This window comes from Pan troglodytes, chromosome 1, assembly GCF_028858775.2.
Source record: "Pan troglodytes isolate AG18354 chromosome 1, NHGRI_mPanTro3-v2.0_pri, whole genome shotgun sequence".
Taxonomy (NCBI): Eukaryota; Metazoa; Chordata; class Mammalia; order Primates; family Hominidae; genus Pan; species Pan troglodytes.
In genome coordinates, this window is record NC_072398.2 from 124,004,775 (window position 1) to 124,025,480 (window position 20,706).

At 35.9% G+C, this 20,706-nt stretch overlaps 1 protein-coding gene across 15 annotated transcripts in view; it reads right to left on the reverse strand.

The window, feature by feature from the left end:
* The window catches only part of NTNG1 (netrin G1), a 346,490-nt gene that overhangs the window by 148,530 nt on the left and 177,254 nt on the right, over window positions 1-20,706 (reverse strand). For all 15 annotated transcript variants that reach the window (XM_001143853.7, XM_001143623.7, XM_001143469.7 and 12 more), the window contains exon 3: window positions 15,442-16,082. In XM_001143853.7, the coding sequence (XP_001143853.3) occupies window positions 15,442-16,082 (641 nt within the window). The remainder of the gene's footprint in view (window positions 1-15,441; window positions 16,083-20,706) is intronic.

The following is a 20,706-nucleotide window of genomic DNA, read 5'->3' on the forward strand; positions in this document are numbered from 1 at the left end:
TTCAGTCTGATTAAACAACATGTGGTCTTGCAAGTCCACATTTTACTCAGTATTTCTGTGTGTCTGAAACCACCTCCACTGGTTATGCCTATCAATTTTCTGGATATGCCTATCTTAGGGAAAGGAGAAATAAAGCATGTCTTTCTAAGCGTATATACAGATCTGGTACTAAAATAAGGCATAAGATATTTTCAACCATTTAAAATGATTAATAATGAGAATTTCATTTAGTTTAATATAACATATGGAGATAATTGTTTAGAAATAACCTTGATGAAATTGAGACTATCAGAACGTCATCCAGAAAGCGTCTGTCCTCCCAGAGGTCTGGGCTGCTGCTCTTCCTCCTCCCTGCTGTTGCCAGAGTACCCTTATGCACATCCTTATCATTGCACAAACCATGATGCTTCATAATTTTTCTCTTGAAGTATCTGTCAACTCATCCAGATGGTAGCAACTTGAGGACAGGGACTGTGGCTTTTCATCTTTGTATCTCTAGCAACTGGAACCCTGCCAGGAACTATTATACTAAGCACAAAACACTAAAGAGTTTACATTTATTTGTATTATATTCTACATTCGTGAAAGAGAAGTAGGTAGATATTATTTTCCATGTTACAGTTCTGGGATAAGAATTCACGTGATCTGATTCCCAGCTAAATAATGTTTTACTCCTTTATATTCCTACCAATTGTCATGTTCTCACAAAGCTAACAAAGTCATTTCTAGTTTACTAAACACAACTGATTATTCTTTTCTTTCTTAGTCCACAAACATAAATTACTACTAAAGTAGCAAAATGTCTGCATGGTATTAACAGATTTAATCAAATGGTTACAGCTATTTGCCAAATGAAACCCTTTCCTTTTTAAATTATAGTATATTTCTCACTTTCTTTGGGCTATTTTTCATTTAAGTGTATGTTATACATTATAGGATCTTTATATTTTAAATTCTATTTAGTGCAGAGGTTAAGAAGGCGGTTGCCAGGGTCTCCTTTGATATTAACGCTATACATTTCCAGAACACTTCATCGCTTCCTTTAAATGGGTCACCCTGGAACACAGAAGAAGCCCTGTCTGATAGATTGTAACCTGCTGACTTCCCAAATTAACAATGGCTGGAGAAGTGGGAAGATCTGAGAGAACCAAAGAGAATTTGAGAGCCCCTAGTGGAGCTGGAGGCCTAGCTTTGAACCAGGAAGGGTTATGTGCTGCATCCTTATATTCCTCCATCCATAATCAGCCAGGTGGGCAATAATAATGGTTCTAAAGTGAATGTGGATGGGATTTCTCAACTGACTTGCTCTTCCTGGGAGTGTAGAATATTGTACTATGCTGTTAAAGAGCTCTATTGAAGCTTTACAATTTCCCACAAAAATGCCACTTACTTTTTTCTTCATTTTTTTAAAAACACTTTTCCAAAGAAAAACAATATATTTTTGTAATATACTTTCCATCCAAAATCCTATTTCCTTTTTTTTTTTAAAGCTTCTTACTTTGTTTTATATTTGTGTTTTATTATTATTATTTTTTAAAGTTTTGACCTTGGCTGCTGCCTCTAAGTACAGAACCCTATTCTCTGTGGTCATTCTCCAGGGCCTTCAAATAATTGTTTTGATATTTAGTTCAGAGTTTGTAGTTGTTGTGCACCGGAGAGTCAGCATGATAAGACATGCTTGGCTACTACCAGAAGAACTCTTGGTGTAATTTTGGGAGGTGCTTAGAACTACCTGGAAATCCTGAAATGAAGAAGCGAATCATGGAAGAGGATAAATTTCCTGGCTGGGCCTCCTAGGTGCTTGCCTGGGTAAGTTTCCATCCCAAGTTCATGTAGATCCAGTTACTACTTAAGAGTCTTGGGTCAAGGACATAGCTTCTACCTTCCTCTAGCTCAGGCTTGCAGCAGCAGACCTAGCTGGGGAGAGATGATGGCCCCTTTTGTCACACCATGGGGAGTGAGCTATGGGACTCAGGATGGAAACATGAGTCAAACAGTGGTGTAGTTCAGCTTATGTTTTATACATATTTAGGCATATGGTATGTGGGCTTGTATTTTTATTTTTTCCCCAACCTTGCAAATGTTAGGGGCAAACCTCCTTTCTGTATTATTAAAACCTACTTTTCACATTTACTTCTTCCTTTCTCTATCCACAACCCTCATGTTTCATGAAAGTTATTTCAACAGTCAATTACATCCCTCTTCCAAACCATTTTATGCACTGATAGTAATACACTCTTTTAAGTCTTTTTCTAACAGTGGCATCATCCCCAACATAGGCCACTTTACAAGGGCCTATAGTGGTTCCAAATGCTTACCTATAGTATGAAATAAAAACTCAGTCTGATATTAAATATCCTCCACTACTATTATTATATCTGCCCCTTAAGCTCCCTTCCTCTCTGTGCTTCATCGCTCCTCTACACAGAAAATGTTCTTTGATTAATTAAATTCTGGCCAAATTCTTTGTCTAAAACTTATTTTCTGTTGCTTCACATCCTATTTCCTCCAACTAGACCCCTCATTGTGAAGCCCCGTACAAACTTCGAAACCTGTTGAACATCTTCCTCCATCTCAAAACCAAGAATAACATTAAAAGTGGGAAAAGACTAGAAGATTTCATAAGGACAGAGAAGAAAGACACATGGATATATGTCAGAATTTCTGTGTTTTACTTTGCTGAGTCAAGGAGTATTGTTTGTGCAGTTATTTTTGTTGTTGTTGTTAAAATACACATAACACATAATTTACTATTTTAATCATTAATGTACAGTTTTGTGGCATTAAATATTTTCACATTGTTGTGCAACCATCATCATCATTCATCTCCGGAACTTTTTTATCTTCCCTAACTGAAACTTTGTGCTCATTACAAATGAATCTTCTTTTTCATCTGCCCTCAGCCCCTGGCAGTCACCATTATACTTTATCTCTATGAATTTGCTTACTCTAGGACACTCATATAAGTTGCATATCATGCAACATTTGTCCTTTTGTGACTGGCTTCTTTCACTTAGCATAATGTCTTTAAGTTTCATCCATGTTGTAGCATGTGTCAAAATTTCTTTCCTTTTTGTGGCTAAATAAAATTCCACTGTATGTATATGCCACATTTTGGTTTTCCGCTGATCCATCGATGGATACTTGGGCGGCTTCCACCTTTGGCTGTTGCGAACCATGCTGCTATGAACAGGATGTACAAATATCTGTTCAAGCTTCCGCTTTAACTTCTTTTGGATATATACCCAGAATGGAATTGCTGGATCATATGGCAATTTTATGTTTAGTTTTTTGAGTAATCGCCACACTGTTTTCCACAGTGTCTGTACCATTTCACTAGTATAGCAAAAACACTCCAATTTTTTCATGTCCTTTCCAACCATGTTATTTTATGTTTTTGAATAGTAATCATTCTGACGGGTGTGAAGTGGTATTTCACTGTGGTTTTGACTTGCATGTCCCTAATGACTAATGATCTTGAGCATCTTTGCCTATGTTTATTGACCATTTTTATATATCTTCTTTGGAGAAATGTTTATTTAAGTCCTTTGCTCATTTTTTAATTAGGATTATTTTGTTGTTGAATTGTAAGAGTAATTTATACATTCTGGATAAAAATCCCTTATCAAATATATGATTTACAAATATTTCCACCCATTCTGTGGGTTGCTTTTTCACTTTGTTGATAGTGTCCTTTGATGCACAAAAGTTGTTAATTTTGATGAAGTTCAACTTACCCATTTTTGCTTTTGTTGACTGTGCTTTTGATGTTATATCCAAGAAATTATCGCCAGATTTAATGTCATGAAGTTTTCTTCCTTTGTTTTTTTCTAAACATTTCATAGTTTTAGCTCTTACATTTAGGTCTTTAATGCATTTTGAATTAGTTTTTGTATATGGTGTAAGGTAAGGGTCCAACTTCCTTTTTTGGTTTGTTTTTCTTGCATGTGACTATTCAGTTTTCCCAAAATCATTTGTTGAAAAGACTTTTTCCTCACTCAATGGTCTTGGCAACGTTGTTGAAAATTATTTGACCATATATGTGAGAGTTTATTTTGGGATTGTCTATTCTATTTCTTTGGTTCGTATGTCTATCTTTATGTCAGTACCACACAGTTTTGACTACTGTGACTTTGTAGTAAGTTTTGAAATTAAAAAAAAAAGAACAACAACATAAAAACCCCAGTGAGGCCGCTAACTTTATTCTTCTTTTTCAATGTTATTTTGGCTATTTCCAGGTCCCTTAAAATTCTATATGAATTTTAGCATGAAGTTTTCTATTTCTGAAAATATCATCATTGGGATTTTGATAGAGATTCTATTAAATCTGTACATAGCTTTGGGTAGTATTAACATCTTAACAACATTGACTTCCAATCCATGAACATAGGATGTCTTCCCATTTATTTGTGTCTTCTTTAATTTGTTTCAGCACTGTTTTGCAGTTTTTAGTGTACAAGGCTTTTGGATCTTAGTTAAGTTTATTCTTAACCATTTTATTATTTTTACGCTATTGTAAATGGAATTGTTTTCTTAATTTCCTGTTGGACCTTCATTGTTAGTGTATAGAAGCACTGCTGATGTTTGTGTGTTGCTTTTGTATCCTGCAACTTTGCTGAATTTTAACTTAATTTTAAAAACTATTTTTTTCTGATGATACAATGAGTAAAATGAAAAAAATAGAAAATCATAACTAATTAGATAAAAATTACAATTCCACCACTATTAGCCAACTATATTTGTGTTGTCTCATTCTCTCTTTTTTCCTCCATCTCATAATTAGCCTCACGCTATTAATATTTTTAATCCTATTTTGACACTTAAGAGTATATAATGAACTTCAATTATTTTCATAAAGACATATGTTCATAAAAGTTTCAGCAGATACATGTATATAGTTGAGTTTGGCCACTGCCTGTTTCCATGTCTCCTCAGCTCAAACTCTTTGAAACCCCAGCTTTGAACCTATCAATATGTAAAGGCATCATTTACAAGTTGTAAGGTTTTTAAATAGAATTTTAAATCTCCTTGGTTGGTAAACTCAAGAAGCAAACATCATTTGAAGACAACTTTGGGACGTGGATATATAGTGATATTGCGATTTTACTAAATATTGCTTGAGAACGAGAGCAGTTCATTCCTTTTCATGGACTTCTCTTCATCCAGGAAAGGGATTAAGGGTCACAATTTCTGATCTTAAAAGGATCAATCAAACAAATAATAAAAGAAATTGTGTGTATTTGAGTGGAGTGGTATTCATTTAACCCAAGTACATAGGTTACTCTGTTATCTGAAGTAGATATATTTTATTCTTTAAGTTTGGACTATTGGTTAAAGCCTGAAGCTTTGCAATCTGGTTGATTGGATGAAGTGACATAGCCAAAAACAATGGGCTAAGCTCCAATTCTCTTGCAGTCTTGTGTGGGGAATATTTAGAGGTGGCCATAGCATACCTAATGGGAAAACCGTCCTCAGAATGGTCCTCTACGTGATGCTCAGAAGGATATTCTGCAATCATTCTCTCATTCCATCAATAAATATTTATTGAACTTTTAATATGCGCCAGGCCCAGTTGTAGGCACGGGACGCAGATCAGTGAGTAAACTGAAAGTTCCCTCTGAGTCTAAATTCTAGTTATGCAACAGTGTCATCCTTGACTAATTCATTTAACCATTCTGTTTCACATCTGAAAAAGGAGTTAGATTAAATTATTTTTATGGTTTTTTTTTCAGTTCTAAAAGAAATGATTTTGCAACGCTATGACTCTATGTGGCGTACACCCTGTCTATACAAATCCAATACTGGAGTTAATGATGCTGTCTCCTTCTAACCTGCCAAATCTCTGACCTCTTAGACTTCCCCCACCCATCATCTCTTGGCCCACCCTTCCCCCATCTGTTCCCTGTTCCCAGCAGCACTGGAGTATCTATAATTACACATGGATGTCATCAATATGTTATAACAGCTTTGCTTCCCTGATATTCTGGTAGCACCAAATGAGTAAAAGCGGCCAGGACAAAAACACAACTCCTAGACAAGGTGATATCCTTAGCTATATACAATGTTCAGTTTTACTGGGCTCTGATTTGTTATTCATTAACAGTCCTAATTAGCAAAAGAAAGGCAAGATTCATTTAACTAAAATTAGCTTGTGGTTTCAAGAATATCCTCCAAAGCAAATGAAAAAAAAAGAATATATTAAATACTGGTTAATCTAATTTTTCTTTAAATACATGATTTTAGCTCATTGCTGTAATTAGAGTTTGAGGCACTTACATATGGGAGGAATAAAAATCCTTTAGCATCTCTATTTATCTACAAAATACACCAGATTGTACCACTTGGCATTTCATTTTTCACATCTTTGCTGACTCTTCCATCACAATTTCACTAGCCTAAAAACAAAACAAAAAAATCCCTATTTATTCCAATACAGTACTTAATTTCCTATAATTCTTAAAGAAAGATGCATAGTACTCCCCAAGATTCAAAAAATAAGAGCGACAGTTAAAAAAAAAAAAGAGATACTCTTCATTGAGGTTAGTCTTTCTCTAAGACAGTCTCACTTTTTCACCCAAAGTAGCAGTAATATAGGAAGGATGATAACTAAAGTTGGAACTTGCTTTGAAAAATCAATCTGTTTTTAGCACTGCAAATAGTTTAAACACACACACACACAAACACACACATGCACACACACACACATGATGTTTTCATGTATTTCTTTCAATCTTACAAAGAGTCCAACAATGTTGGAGCTTAAAGAGTTCTGCGAATACTAGTCGTTTATGGGTACTAATATATGTTTTCTGACTAAGTAAGTTCTAGAGGCTGTGACTTCAATAAAATAGAAATGTTTCTTTACTGTAGGACACCTCAGGGTCTTTAATATATGAATATACATTGTGATTCTCGTAGAAGGAAGTATTGTGAACACTTCCCAAATGTTTTTGACCATCATGGACTTTATTTGAAGAGTACACCCTGAGAAACAGTAAAATAGTATAAAAATCTCATTTTGTAGATGAGGAGACTCTGATTATGGTAACTGTGACCTGTTCTGAGCTCAAAAAGAATTATTAGCACAACCAGAGTGAGAATCTATTTCTCTTGACTCTTAGCCAATGTTTCCTTCTAAAATAAGATAGATAATGATTTTAAAATCCTAATGATTTGTCCTCTATCCTCTCAATATATTTATAGCACAATATCAGTTGTCTTAGGTACCAGTCACAATGCAAGAGAGAGCCAATGCAGTAACTACCCTACTTTTATAATATTCTGGACCAGTAGGGTTTGTGAGGCTCCTGTTTCACATATTTAAAGCCTTTCTATCCATTTTTTTCAATGTTTTTCAAGGCGAGTTCAGAAACAAATTTATACACCAACATAAGTAATTTTTAAATTTTCCTTTCCCCTTTGCTATTGATTAACCTTGTTTAGATGTAGTTTTCCTACCTATAAAAGGGAGGTAGAAATAGTAACCATGAGTTTTTATGCAGTGCAGTCATTTCTGGTTAAACTAATATACTTAGTTCTAAAAGTGGCTTATTGAATTGAAAATATAGACCCATATTGCAACAGAATCAATATATCAATCCACACAATCAAATTACTGTGATAAAATTCATGACATTAACACATTTGTTCTTGTATTTATTTGGAGAAGGAATGGAAATAGTCTCTTTACTGAACCATTGATCACATAGGTCTCAAAAAACTCTTACACTAAGTATCAAACAATAGCCAACATCTCCTAACGTGTTAAGAAAAAACTCTGATCCTAGGTACAGAAAGACAGCAAGGCATTCCAAAGATGCAGACCACAGATTTAGGATAAAAAACAGGGCTGCAGAAGCTGGTGTACTGCTGCCTCCCATTGTTTGGGCATGCAGATGTAGCTAGAATGTAGCTTCCCTTACAAATGCTAAGTTAAATGAGGGAAGAAATTATTTTATTTATCCATTTTGTGGTATTTTGCTTAAATATCCTTATGTTTCTTAAAAAAGAGACATCTTTCCTTTAATGACCCACTAGCTTAAAAAATCTATGGCACTAGGGAATTAAGGATAAAGAGACAAGTTCCTAAACTGGATTGTTTTTCTGCATGCTAATGAATTTCATAATTTAAATGGAGGAATTATTAGATACATTCTCTCCTTATAATAGTACAAACCTCAGAGGAAAATGAGCTGCTTATGCATATATTCTCTTTATAATTCAAGATTTTCTAATGGATTTTTAAAATATGCTCCAAATCAGAATGGCCCTCAGTTGTCCACTTACAATGGGTGCATACGATAAAGTCTTTATTCTAAGTGTTTCCACTGGAGTTAAGTAGCAATGTTTTATGTTGGTTTTTAATTTTTAATTATGATTACTATGCTTTTCATTTGAATACTCTTATTTACTGGACTTCATTCTGCCTCTTAAAAGGAGAGTAAATTAAATTTTAGTGGAATGGTTTAATATCCATTTAGCTTGAAAAAAAGACCTGGTGGAGAAAATCATAGATTAAAAATTTATGAAATTTTATTATATGAAAGAGGCAGCACACTTATTCAAAATAGTTTCAGAAGAGAGAATGTGGACTTATATGTGGAAGTTAAAGGAAAAACATATTGCCCTCACTTGAAGTATGAACTTGCTTAAAATAAGCGAAGGTAGTTGGCCATTTCCAAATTTATCCATTAAGATATATGACTTGTTTTAGTGTTTGATGATGCCCATTAGTTGAAAGCAGGTGTACATAATAAAAGTTTATGAAGAAATATGGGAGAAAAATTAACATTGAGAAAATACAGCTTATTTATTTATTTTTGTCTCCCCATGGGAAAATAAGAAGCTATCATCACAATTTGATTTTAGTAGTAAAACACCTAGACTTAACACAATGTGACAAATGAGCCCAATCACACATTTGAAAGTTGATAAAAATGAAGTAAGAAGTTAGAGTTCAGATAAACACAGAGCAGCCTGGTGTAATAAAATACTGAGCCAAAAGCCATGGACAGTGTGACTCCCAGAACATTCTAAGAGGGGCAGGGTCATAAGATGTATTGATTCATTGTTGCTATTTAAAGATGGCTTCTTTGGGAATTTTTGGGGTCTTCTATATATACTGAGCTGATCTCTGGCTGGTGTGACTGTAAGAGCATAATGTTTGGAAAAAGCCTAAGGTTTGCCGTGAAAAACCTGATTTTACCACTTTGTTATGTGTGACGTTAAAGAAAAAGTCACGGCACTCCTCTGGTCCTCAGTTTTCTCCTCTGTAAAATGGGGTTAACCAACACCTGCCTCACAAGTGTCCTGTAAGTACTAGAGGAAATAAGGTACCTGACAAGAATTTTGTAAACTGAACGCTATACAAATTTAAAGGATTATTACTTAAATATGAGTGGGGACTATTAGAATGACATTAACTCATTCCCTTCTCTTTGAATTTTCTCAGATTATTTCTCAATTTCCTTTAGAAATTACCTTTTACATAGTAGTATTCCACAGGATTCTGTAAATGTTCTATAATGGTCATTTATACCTATGAACAAAAAAATCCTCAATGTCATCGATTCTCAAAGAGTCCACCATCACACATAAGGTAATAATTCTCAAACCTATATTTGAGCTCAAATCTCTCTCTACAACACTAGACAAGTATTTTCAAATCCCTAACTAGAATCTCTACTTGAATTTCTACTACTTGAAATGGCACAACAAAATAACTAGCTAAATCATGAATTAACTAAAAGCCTGTTTCAGTATTTATTCCCCATTTTAGTTTTGGCCCCACCATCCAATTCACTAGGAAGTCTTCCCCAAAGTCTGACTGGTCAACAAGTCCTACTGACTTTGTAAGCAAATCTGAGACCACTGACATATGATGGCTCCTGTGGAATATGGAGAGCTTTTCTGGATTCTGCACTTGAGCATCAGGGCTTGGAGCTATAGTTGCTCCACAATTAAGCAATGTTATAGCTTTCCAGTCTGCACAGTTACACCAGAATAGCCTTTACTACAATTGCCTTAAAAACTGTTCCTCACTTGTAGTCAATTAATACGGAGACTCCATAAGATTTTGGGTTTCTTATGGCATGGGAGAATCAGAGAGAAAGAGGTAGGAATCCTTCAGAGCTTCCTGAACATGCTGAAGACCCATAAAGGGAAGATGGTAGAACATCTTCAGGACTCTTAACTCCATCAATTCCTTACTGCTTGGAGTTCCTTAACATGCTGTGCTGTTTTTAGGTATAATTTGTCTGCCTAGGATATCCATTCTTTCCTGGCTGCTTGGCACAATAAAACCCATATTTCAAGACATCATACATGTCACATCTTTATCAAAGGTTTTACTAATCTTTCCAGATTATATTAGTAGCTTCTCTGCTACCACAGCACTTTGAATATTCACACAGTAAAATCACTTAACCCACATTATCATCATTTTTTTTTTTGTCGTTGTTGTTTATAAAGTCTGTGTCCCTTCTGGATATCAGCTCCTTAAGAGCAGAGACTATGCTTGGTGCATCTTCGTCTGTCTACCATCAAAGCCAGCATCTGTCCCAGAGTAGACGATAAGTATTTATGGATGACAGAAAGCAAGAAGGTGTTATAAAAAGCAGAATCTGTTAAGTGGCAGTAAAGCCCAACCTCAATAATTGAGACTAATTGGAAAAGAATAGATAAAGGCCAGGCTCAATGCTTTAAAAGCATTTTTGTGGGATGTCTCTTACAAAAGAGGTAAGTAAAAAGTAAATATTTCAGATTTATTTCAGTTGTGGCTAGGAAAAAGACTTAGGGAACCTTCAGAATAACTGATTTTTCCAGAAATTTAAAAAGTGCTCTACTGCTTTTATACTTTTGAATTTCCCCAAGTGTTCTTGCTTACCTGACATCACATCTTTCGCACTAACCATGTGGAAGCTGTGCTTCAAGAACACGATGTCAGCTTCACCTTGTTCTAATTACAGCAAATATAAAGGCAGTGACATTCAAAGAATAAGGTTTACACATAGAAGCTGGACTCCTGAGAGTGACGTAGGGGGCCTGCCTCCCTCCTGGCACCTAGTCATAGTGGCTCTGGTCCTGGCCCTTTGCAGGTCCTGGGATTAGGCAGGGAGAGTGTGATTCTGAGCAGGGGCAGCCATGAAGTGAAGATGGCACCAAAAAGTTTTGTCGAAGTGAAACTTCAGTTCTAATATTCCAAGGCTTCTTTCTTGGAGGTAAACAATGGAGGTAGAAAAAGGAAAAAATACTGTTCACTATTATGGCAGTCAACTACCTATAATGCAGCCTGAGTAGGCACTGCAAGGGATAAGAAATGTGTAATGACCATTGAGAAAAAATGACCAATAATTACCTTCAGGAATATTTTGTTAAAGGGTAAATACTGAAGATGTTGATGGGAGTTTTCCAGTCCACTTTCTTCAAGTTCTTACTGTTAAAATAGAATTTCCATTGTCTTATGGCTAAAATCAGTAACTTGATATATGGCTGGTAGCATATCTTAAAAATAAATGAGTAGATTACTAAAGATTCATTTGTCTTTCAGATTTACAAATTATTACATTAAATCACATTATTTCTTTGAAATTGTTTACCTCAAAGAAACAATAAATAATGTTTAGTTTATATTCCATAAAATCTATGCAGCTGACAAATACAGTGCTCGCTTTTTCAATTATTTTAATTGTGGAAAGCTTGGAAAGAAACAAAATACTTAAAAATCAAAGCTTCCAATGGTGTAAATAAGAAAACATTTTGGACATTATCTATATCTAACAGCTTTTGAGTTTAACCCCCTGTCTGTATAAAAAGATGTTCAGAACAAACATTTACTTCTAATTTCTCCTCTTGCCCCTCATCTGAGTAGATTTTATTTATGCATTAGACGACCTTTTTGGCCATTAGAACCATCTTGCTTCAGCAGTTAATTAACATAAGTACCATAATTTAATACAGTTAATGCTACTTGATGCCCTTTAATGTACCTTCCATTAGTGATATTATTGTAGTATTACCCTGTAAATTAAAATGAGATCAAGACTAAGGGAGCCGCTCTTTAATTAAGGTACTGGCACACTGCACTCGTCTGTTATTCACTGGAGAAAATCACCCTGATTTACTGAAGCAGGACATCCATAAGTCAGAATTAGTCCATGTAGATTATTAAGTTTATTGAACAATGTAAGTACTACGGAGCTGCTGAAATTGCCAACAGCCATGTTTCCTCTTTTTCCTTCATTATCTTAATAAATACGCAATGAGAGGGAGTAAATGGAAGCAAAATAAGTACGTGGCAAAAGAAGAATAAATTTTTTATGATGAGATTACACTTTTTTCTTACTAGTAAAATAGGTATCAGATGTATCACATTCCAAAAAGAACATAAATGCTACATTAGTCTAATGTCAATCAAAACACTATTTTTCCATCAAACACTAGCCAGTATAAAACAAACATATGCACAAAGAAACGGAGAATTGGATCTCACAAGCTCAGTCATCTTAAGCAAAGATCAACTGTTTCTGTCTCACAGTTTAAGATTTCAAGGTAAAAAAATTTTGAATTCTCTGTCCACTATACCATAGATGTTTACATCTGGTCTCCATTCTACTTTTCCAAAATAACTTATGTCAATTTCCACATTACGGTGGGGTGGGGATAGAAGTAACAAGTAGAAAAATATCATTATCATGATCAGATATAGACATGTAAAGGCATGTTAAATGTTGCAATCATTTTATGGGATGGTGGGGGCGGGTGCAAGGAACAAGAACTTCAGTTGTATTTTGAAAAGTGTACATTTATGAGAGCCTTGAAAGGGAAACTTTAGAACTTTCTTTTAGAGATTATCAATTAATATTTAATCCTTCTATAGATGATTTGTTATATAACAGAAAGACAATCTAGACCATTAATCTTACTGAAACTTTCAAGAGTAAAATAATTAGATCAGCTTCTATGCTGAAAGGCCCCTGAACCAGACTATAGCTCAACATTTCCTTTCACTGGCTCCATCATCAGCAGATCTTCATTATATAACTTAAAAGCTGGAGACACGCCCGAGCCATCAGACCTTGCTTCTTTAGTCCCTCCCCTAAGACTAAAAATACTCCAGCCATCTGGTGCCTAGTGCAGTAAATGCCAGCATCAGTTCTGCCCTGAGGATTTGGACAAAGTCTGGAGGTGACAGAAGAAGACCTTATGGAAGGGGCTCACCTCTACTGGACCTTTCTCGTTTGCCCAGCTGCTTCTCTTCAGCTTACAGTTGACTAGTGAACAGGAAAAGACAGTGGAGCTGAGTCCAGAGAAGGAGGGAGGAGCCCTCTAAACCCCTCAGAACCACTGAAATGCAGTTGGAGGAAATGACTAGTCTGGGAGATGGGAGAAATGTGATAGATATGAAGGGATCTACATTTCCAACACACCACCTTTAGGAGATGGCATGCTTGACAGCAGTGGAGAATGAAGAAAAATGCCTTTAGCTTTCAAGTTTATTTTACACTTTCTTTTAAATTATTAGAGGAAACAAAATGAATACTAATAACAAAAATAAGCATCAGCAATAGGTTTTTCCCAACCAAAATGCTTCAGAGGATTGCCTTATTTACAAGTGGCAAATAAAGGTATATGGGGAGGTGGAGCAATAGGAATTTGGGCTCAGATTAAGTATTTCTTAAACTGCAAGGAAACTGACCTAGATGAATCTACCGAGCAATGTAGATTACACTAGGATTAAAATCCATATCTTAGTTTGTTAATTTTTTACCATTATTCATGTAGATGAATTGAATATTTGCTACTTCATTGTGGCAAGCTATCATTAATAATAACAATATCAACTATTTTCATATATCATACATCCCCAAGAATAAGATCCTGGAAACTAATAGTCTTTTGCTAAAATGTTCATAAGTATAATGGCTGTGTATTACTATAAATAGCAAACTCATGTTTAAGACAACAGCTCCTGTATTGCCCTGTCATGTACTCTGCTAATAATACATGAATTATCCTCTACAGCTTAGAACTCACAAGTTCAACATCATTCTGCTTTAAAGATATATTCGTTATATACCACCAAGATCTTGGTCAAAATTTTAGGAAAAGCTTCGCAGATAAAGGCTTTTGATTCTTCCATGAGGAACATGAAGCTAGAAAAAGCTGAGAGTAGATGGCCACCAGTTTCTACTGCTTTTCCACAGCTAAGACTCTGAAACCTTTGACACCACACTATGATCAAGCCCACCACTCCATTCTGTGTTCCCACTATGGTCTTTACCTTAACAGCAGTGACCTTTCTCCCAGCACACATAGGTAAGGCAAATCTCTAACAGACCAGAAAGTCTCAACACTTCTCCAGTTTCTGAGAACTGGGCTGCCTAAAGGATGTTGGCAGCCAATAAATTGAATCAATCCTGCCTTATCTGTTTGAATTTTATCATTAAATAATTAAACCTACATGATATATACTATTTATATGCTTATCCTCATATATTTCGATTTAAAGATATCTTGGCCTTTTTACTGGGGTGTTATTTCTTTGCTTGCCTTTCCCTTTGCTAGATACTCTGCTCTTACCTTTAGTTTTCCCACTCATTATCTCATGCTTCCACTCCCATCAGGTGGTCATTTTGATAATATACCACACTTAAAAAGCTGGTTGAAAATCCCTATGTGGTGGTTCTGGTTCTCATTATTGAAGTTTTTCATTTAAACATCTTCAAAATTCTTGGAAATTTGCTCAATTCTGTCTCTAGTATATTATCAAAACCAAAGCTATCCCTGACTGTGTTTAATTAATGTGTTTAAACTCTGTCCATTTGTGATTAATCTACAAGATGAAGGGAGCCCAACTCAGGTCTATATTTTAAATGCTAGTATATATTTTTGATTTAATAACATCCAAAAACATGAAAAGTAGAGCTTGTCCCAATTTAACAAATGTTTCCTACATGCTATTGATTCTGATTTAATAAATTTAAAGAAATATAACTCTAGTTTCCAGATTTTTTTGTGCAATATTACACAAAACATAAATTGACTGCTGTACCATATTGAATCCCTGCTTTGCATTTGTAAACAATGGTATGGTGTATTTCTAGTTTTTCAGTTCCTTATAGGGCAAATGGTTTTGCTTCCCCTGGTTTCATTGCCTTAAAGACCTAAAGGACCTCCCGACCCAGGGAGTTACTTTTTAAAATTCACTTTTATTTAAATTCTGAAGAATCATGCCAGGTTCAGGGACAGCAAGTTTGGGATTACAAATTACTGCTGAGGATGAGGGGTCTCAGAATGCCTTCAGAACCTACTTCTACACTGGAGTTCCTGAAGAAAACGTTGCAGTAGAAATTGACAAATGTCACTTTACAGCTGTGAGACACTCTGGCATTTTCTTTGGACACACCCGTTCCCATTGAAGGCAGACAGATTTTCTCTTACCTTCCTCGCACCTTTATGTCTGAGATCGCGTAAAAGTAGCGTGCCAAGTGTAGCTCATCTACAAATATTTCCCCAACGGCTGGTCTTAACAGCCTTATCCTCAGGTCTGTGACTGTAAAGAAATCTCTGAGTTTCTTGGTTGTATCCAGCTGTCCGTAGAGGGAAGCCATATTGCGTAGGCGAGGTCCAGCAAAAAACGCGAACCTGTCTTTGATTTCAAAGTGGATTATTTTGCTATTTGTTGTATACCCTGTTGAGTACTCTTCTGTGCAAATGATTTCTAAGACCGTATGCTGTGATAAATCCTTCACGGATTTAGGATCCATGTGAAAAGCATCTAAGCAGTCTGTGGCATAATACTGATAGGGCTGCCATGTTCGTCCATAATCGAGAGACTTCTCCAGGATCATTTGGTCTGGACGCCCCGATTCAAAGGTAATAACTATGTTGTCTGTTAGCTCAATGGTTTTGCTCCAAGACAGAGTGATGTTAACCTGGAGAGGCTTGGGATACTCCTTCCAAGTGGCAGACTGCCAAAATGTGGAGGGATGTCTTCCTTCAAAATCAAACATCAGCTCAGGGGGGTGTGCCAGCTCAGGGGTACTCGCATCACACTCATTATTGCACATGTAGGGATTGCCCTATGGAAGAAGAACAAAAGAGCGTGCATCAAAACACTGGTTTGCCACAAGTCTTGCCATATTGCTGTTGCTCAGTAAGAGGCTAGAAAAGGAAAAAAAAAAATCTGTTTTCAGTAATCATTTTTATTTGCCCTAACTGGATTCTCCTCTTTAATAGCTTAAAAAAAAAAAGCAATATGGTAATTTTCTTGTCTTGTTTCCTTCCATGTGCTTTAAGAAATGAAAACAGTTTATTTATCCCATATGTGTTAGACCCATAATGTGGTCACAGAAGCACGAAGGCACCGAGCAACTGTCTAACAGCTCAATACCTCGCTTCCTCTTACAAAGATGCTATAGAAAAGCAAGGGAAATTCCTCCCTGCCTGAAGGACATTCTTTAAGAGTACACTTCTTTAAAAAGTCATTTTTCAAGCAAAGCCTTAGAATGAGCCATGAACCATAGATACCTGTGTTCTGTAGGGGAGACAATACCCCCATACAACATTCAGCCTTTTTTTTTGGCTTTCCCTGAAATCCGTCATACTTAACTGGGTCCTTGCTTCATAATGTCTGGTTTTACAACGTTTACTTTGTTCACCACAAATTATTAAAATGTGGTACCCTAAAGGCTCTGGGGCTTGGTCCAAATACCTGCCAGCCTATTAGGTAGAGATAAAAGGATTGTTCAGGAAAGTCTTGGGGCTGGGAGTGTGCTCCAAGTTATCGGGACAAGAAAACGTACTACTCAGTTAGGAGGCTGTTGCACATCAAACCACAGCCACTTGATGTGTTTGTTACTGTGTGCCTGCCCACAGGCAGTTCTTCATGGATGTTAGTTATTATTATTCTACCTTTAACAAATGCTACTTCCTTTACAGACATTCAAACAAGAAGCTAGAAATAAATCTCCTAGTTATATTACAAGTTACAACACTGCTTATGCTACACTAAATGGCTACTCTCAGCTTTCATCAGTAGATTCCATGGCAAATGACAAGTTACCAGATTTTTGTTGATTTTGTTTTTAAGAAAACAAGTAGTATCATTAGGACTTGACTATTCAGGTGTTTCTTATTCTGTACTCAGTTATTATGAGCATGGCTGGGTGAAAAGAATTGATCCTCGGACATTGTCCTTGGGCTTCCTTTTGTAATTACAATTAGGTTTCTTTCTTTCTTTCCTTTTTTTTTTTTTTTCCATATACTGTGAGCTTTTCATCATACCTGTAGGATACAGGAGCGAGGTCTCAGATAATGAATTTACACTTTAGACACTGACACTCAGTTACTAGCTGACTCCTATGAAATATAAGATGAACATGGGAGAATTGCTTTGGTCTCCCTAGAGGCAACTTTCTCCTACCTAGTCAGCTAATACTCTCACTCTCTCTTTCCCATTAATGTAACCGAATCCTAAAGTTGGCAACAGGTTTTGGAGATTCAAGTATAATTGTGATAGGGCAGGAGAAAGAAGAGAAGGTACATTATTTGAGGAACAGAACTGTTTTAAAAATACACTCAAGGAATCAGTGATAATGAAAATGTTTCTGTACTTCTCTCTCAAATTTCAATTCCCTAGTCCTGATCCCAGCGTCTGTGGCACTATTTATAGTATCCCCTTCAAAATGAGCCAGGGGAGGGGGGAAATAAGTTTCTGTTCCAGGTGGAATAAATCACCAAATTTATTATTATTTAAATTCTCTTAAGCATGCCAGAGAGCCAAATGCAAAGCTCTACAGACTGGCAAAGGCTTTTTATGGAGGGCTATAAATATTGTGGAATCTGTCAGGATTTATAAATTCTAAATATATGTAAATGCACATTTTACAGGAAGAGGTCAGATTTACACAAATCACACCTTCATTTGAAATTTACTGAAAAATATGGTCACTTCAAAATCTGTCAGCATGTAGCCATCTGCACTATCATTAACTTGGATGCTGCCATCTTCCTCCTGACAAAAGTGTCTTTATCTGAGGTCAGGGGTATGGAAACAAGGGGAAAGGCGCTGCGGGATACACCAAAGTGAGTTATCAGATGTTTGTAGTAAGTTGTGTTGAAAGATAACATTTGTTTGCCTTCAGCACAGGTGTGCAGAGCTTCTCAGATAGGGATAGGGCACTGGGACCACACGAGATGACACATTAGGCTGCTTCTGGAAATTGGTCAATACTAACAAACCTATTTTATAAAATATGGTTGAAGAACTCTATGTAAAAGGCTCTCATGCCTATACTTAATATAAAGTATTGGCAATAACCACCATTTAGTTAGCACTTGTGTGCTGGACACTACGTACATTTTCCTGGGTAATCCTTTTCATCCCTACCTTACAGAAGAGGAAATTGAGGCACAGAGGTGTTAAGTAATTTGTCCAAGGTCACATAATAAAGTCAGTAAGAGGCAGTGATGAGACTGGTGCCTCTTACCCCTTCCCAGGCTTGCTGAATTCCCAAGTCACTGGAGTTCCCTCTGTTGTAGCCCTGTTGTAGAAACAGGATTGGCTGGTAGAGAGGAAATGTCTAAGACCAAATAAGTTCAGGAAACACAGCCTAATCTTGTCTTGGAGAGTCCTAATGAATGTTATCATAATCTGATATACCTTGAAATTAAGAACCTTGTTTAGCTTCACATAATACCTAGTTACATAGGTTTATGTGACCACGGAGTTTCTTTCTAGTTTAGTAACTCCTGTTCATATTTTACAGAAGTCGTATCCTGGAGGGCATCCTTAAAGATTCTCTGCTTTGTATCACTGGATATTGTAAACATGAGGAGGCCAAACAGCACTATACAACCCAGTTTTAGTCCTTTAATGAAGGCATAGCTACAGAAAGCACCAGTTCTTTTCTCAGTGGGCACCCTTCCATTGAGGCTGAGTGGATCAGCCAGCTCAGGGCAAATGTCTACATTTGTATCAAGTTCTTCATTGCTTGGCACAGATCTGGTGCTTCAGGCACCTAAAAAATGAGAGTAAAGATTCATACATGCAACAATGTGTTATTGATTGCCATATTTAAGGCACTCAGCTTGGCTCTCAAGATACAGCAATAAACAAATCCAAGTCCTTGCTTCCTGTGGCACTTCCATCCTAGTTGGGGGACAGGCAATAAACAAACAAGCATAATGTGTTATAATGTTACACGATGACAACTTGTATGGAGAAAATAAAGCCAATTAAAGGAAGCAATGGTGATTGTAATTTTATTCTGGGAAGTCAGAGAAGGTCTCCCTGATAACATGACATTTGAGCTGATTGAGAACAATTCCCAATTTACACTGGAGATGATCAGAGGAAGTTGATCAGAATGACAGTTTTGTCCTTCATTTGACTCTACTCTTAGTGATATTTTCAGCAGCATAACAATTTATTGAAATCAATGGGTAAACAAATCATTTCAAATGAGAATCTACACCAAATGACTGTAGATACCAAAGAGGGAAAAAATCAATTGTTCTCCCTATTTCATAACACTCGTGCTCTTTTAGGAGATTAGTGATTTGATGGCTATTAACATAACTTACTGAGATATGATGACATTGACAGAAAATTAAAAGAGGAAGCAGGAAAAAAAAAAAAAGATTTCATTTTGGTCCCCTGCACTTCAGGTGAGAGAAAGGAAAAAAAAAAAAAAAAGATGAAAGGTGAAGAAGCCGTAAATCTTATCCTTCCCCAAAGAAAAAACTGGAGGAGAGATTACAGGCTACAATATTTAGTGTAAATATTTCACAGGGCGTGATCTGTAATACTGTTTTTACAGAGAATTATCAACATGAAAATAATTCCTGTTAAAGGGATTAGATTAATTAAATTTTCAGCTACTTCAACCCCACCCTAATCCTCTTTAATAACATCAACAATGAAATTTATATAAGAAAATGCAACTTTTCCTGACTTACAAAAACAAAGTACACTTCTTGCTGCTATATCTAACAGATTCAGGCATCAGGAAGTGTAAGTAATTATTTTGTGGCCAGCAGGCAGCCTTAAATAGATCTTAATTTAAGTCCCACAAGCAACATATCCTTAGCTGATTGTGGACAAAGCAGAAAATATTTATGACTGTGCTGATAATATTTACACCACTAACAAATGCCTAAATAATTAAACAGCTATTGCTGCTAAATATTTTTGTAACAATTACAAGAAGATTGTGATGTTTAATTTCATTCTTAAAATGTTAATATTTTACCTCTGGGAGAATTGTAGTTATTAATTAGCAATTTGTAGCCAAAGTGGAATATTGCTATTCTTCCTTAATACGCTTTCAGAATTTAGAGAGATAAATACAATTTGAGGCATGCTTTTATTGTTTCTATTGATGGAAGGTGTCTTTCTTCCTTTCTTCTGGCAAAGTGACACTTTGAAAAGAACATCCTTTCACCTAAGATCTGCTAAGCCCTTCAGAGTTTTTTATATATATATATATATATATATATATATATATATATATATATATATATATAAAACTCACGTAAGCGGTATTAATGTAACCACTTGCGGTTGCTATCATTTTGACTTTGCCTTTCCAAGCTTTACCTATGGGCAAACTATTGGAAACAACAGTTGAAAATGAAGAGAATTCTTACGCGAGATTTGCTACTGAACTGTAAGCTACATGCCAAGCAGACATGTACACAAGT